At 34.3% G+C, this 3,003-nt stretch overlaps 1 protein-coding gene across 1 annotated transcript; it reads left to right on the plus strand.

The window, feature by feature from the left end:
• Positions 1–489: 489 nt before the first annotated feature.
• On the plus strand, positions 490–1,513 carry LOC113350275 (ESCRT-related protein CHMP1A-like). Its single transcript, XM_026594392.1, has one exon. It carries the CDS (start codon positions 586–588, stop codon positions 1,195–1,197), a length of 612 nt encoding a protein of 203 aa, XP_026450177.1. The 5' UTR covers positions 490–585; the 3' UTR covers positions 1,198–1,513.
• Positions 1,514–3,003: the final 1,490 nt, after the last annotated feature.

The raw sequence follows: 3,003 nt of genomic DNA on the forward strand, positions 1-3,003 counted from the left end.
GTACTTCATTTTCGTTGCAAGAGATATTCTCAAAACAAAAAAAATTCTCATCAAAAATCATCCCACAAAAGTTCAATCAAATTTTTTTTTTCATAACTTCAATTCCTAAGTTTTAATCTATTCAATCAATCTAAACTCAATTAATTAACCTAATCAGAATTTTTAGTGTTAATTAAACAAGGACATATTAGCCATTTAGGAAATACAAGGTTAAGGGATGGCTTGGTTTTACTTCATAATGACCAGATTATGTCTCATTGGGTATACCCCAATTGATCTGGGTATATCCCAATCAAGCCACGTAAAAAAGAATCAATACACAAAAAGAATTAAAAATATATTTTTTTATTTTTTTCACAACAATGAGATATGAACCCTATTCTATCCTTTTATTACCAAAAAGGACTCCAGATTCACTCCCTCAACTATTTGTCAATTTCAGAAATCATCCCGCCGCTTCATATATCTACTCTTTCGCAGACGTTGACTAATAAATATCTAGGGTTTCTTCTGATCTAAGCAAAATCACAATTCACATCTTGAAAATTTTCTGATCTTTCTATTCTCTCTGAAAAATCAATCGCCATGGGAAATCAAGAAAAGTTAATGAATCAAATCTTCGAATTGAAGTTCACATCAAAGAGTTTACAACGTCAATCGCGAAAATGTGAAAAAGAAGAGAAATCAGAAAAACTCAAAGTAAAAAAAGCAATTGAAAAGGGAAACATGGATGGAGCAAGGATTTATGCAGAGAATGCAATTCGTAAAAGAAGTGAAGCGATGAATTACTTACGTTTGTCATCTCGTCTCGATGCAGTTGTATCAAGATTAGATACACAAGCAAAGATGAACGTGATAACAAAATCGATGGGATCAATTGTGAAATCCCTTGAATCCTCGTTGAATACAGGGAATTTGACAAAGATGTCTGAAACAATGGATTCATTTGAGAAACAATTTGTGAATATGGAAGTCCAATCGGAGTTTATGGAGAGTTCTATGGCTGGTAGTACGAGTTTGTCTACTCCTGAAAGTGATGTTAATAGTTTGATGCAACAGGTGGCGGATGATTATGGTTTGGAAGTTTCTGTTGGATTACCTCAAGCTGCTGGGCATGCAATTCCGTCCGCTTCCACGGAGAAAGTTGGTGAGGATGATTTGACTAGACGTCTTGCTGAATTGAAGTCTAGAGGGTAAGCATTTCTTGAAATTTAGGGGTTTCATGGGTTCATATTGTAATATAATAAGATAATGATAATACTCTTTCAAGAAGCTTGTGGGATCAAAACACCTTGAAAACATCGGTTCATAGACGATATGGATGTGTTAAAAATATATTATTATAGTTGAATTGCTCGTGTTTGATGTTTTATGTGTTTAGATATTTGTGATTGGTTTGAAAATTTATCTATTGCTATGTGGGTTGTGTATGGGAGATTTGCCTTGTATATTATGCAGGTTTTGTGTAAGTTAAAGAATTATTGGAGCAATTGAATTTGGTGCTGTCGGATAATTTATGACTATCTTTCTGTTCTTGCAAATGTTTATATCTGAAATTGATCGTAATGGATACTCTATTTGTTAGGATGCAATATTCTTGTGTGTAATAGTGTGGCTTGTATGTTGGTTAAGTCTCCAAGCGTCGGGGAATTTGCGGTAGCATGTAGATCGTGATAGGTTTTTCTACTTCTGTTTTTGTTTTTCACTTGTTATGAGAAATTTTTTTGGTTCTGTCTCAAGCAATAAAGTGTTTGTCGGTCTGTTTCACGTTATTACAACTTGTTCTTGCTTCATGTTGGTTTCAAGTTGCTTAGCAGTCTATGGAAGATTGATTGTATGGTGCACTACATTAGTTGGCTAAACTTAACCCAGGGCTTTCAGCATGGCTAGGTTTCGGTCTATAAATATGTATTATTAATAGTTACTATCTCAACCAAGCAAAACCTTTTCCTAGTTGCAGAATTTTGCTGCAATATTTTTTGTACTAATTACCAATGTGTTCTTGAAACACTCTAGTCTTGGATTGAGATCACATATCTTCTTTGCTATGTCTTAACCACTAAATGTTTATTGGTCTGTTCCCTGGCACTACAACTTGTTTCTGCACTATATTGATTTCAAGTTGTTCTGCACTTTTGAGTTTTTAAGTTGCTTTACATCCAATTCTCATGCTATGCTGTTATACGGGAGATTGTGCGGGGCGGTAGGTTAGTTAGCTAAAATTAATACAGGGCTTTCGTCAGTAATAGCATAATAGGTTATATCAGGTCTATGTTGATTTCAAGTTGTGGTAGGTCAGTCGCAACTTGTTTTTGTATGTTTTGCGGTATTTGAATTGTTGCAGGTTAGTTGGCTAAAATTAATACAGGGCTTTCGTCAGTAATAGCCTAATAGATTATCAAGTCTATGTTGATTTCAGGTTGTGGTAGGTCAGTCACAACTTGTTTTTGTTTTGTATGTTTTGCCGTATTTGAATTGTTTTACATCCAATTCTCATGTTTAGCAGCTATTTTGTTTTTGTTTTTCCAAATGTATCAATCCTATTTGTCATTTTTGTTTTCTCACAAGATTTATGAATGTCTGTTCAAACCCAATCTTATAATCAGAATCTTAATTAATGTCTTTTCTACTGGATTTTGAGAACCATATCATCCATGGTTTTCATTAATGCCTGTTGTATTATCTCATATCATACCAAATATGAGAGGTCTCTATTTTCTTACTTTTTGTGCCTTTCTTTTTTGCAATTTTGTCTTTCTTCCGAGACATGCATTCACAGCATCCATCTCAATACTCTGGATCATTTTAGGATAAATATGTTCTATAAGAGCAAGTCTTATGGTGGAATCCAAACTATTCCAAGTGTGGAAAAATCATGGAATGTCAAGTCTAGTGGCTTCCAAGTTGGGGTCTTCCACAAAAAATTCAAGCAAGGTTCCACGGTTTCGTGGAAGGGTTCGTGGAATCCATCTGAACGCCAATAAAAATATCGTTAAACGTAAT

The sequence above is a fragment of the Papaver somniferum genome, chromosome 2 (genome assembly GCF_003573695.1).
Source record: "Papaver somniferum cultivar HN1 chromosome 2, ASM357369v1, whole genome shotgun sequence".
Taxonomy (NCBI): Eukaryota; Viridiplantae; Streptophyta; class Magnoliopsida; order Ranunculales; family Papaveraceae; genus Papaver; species Papaver somniferum.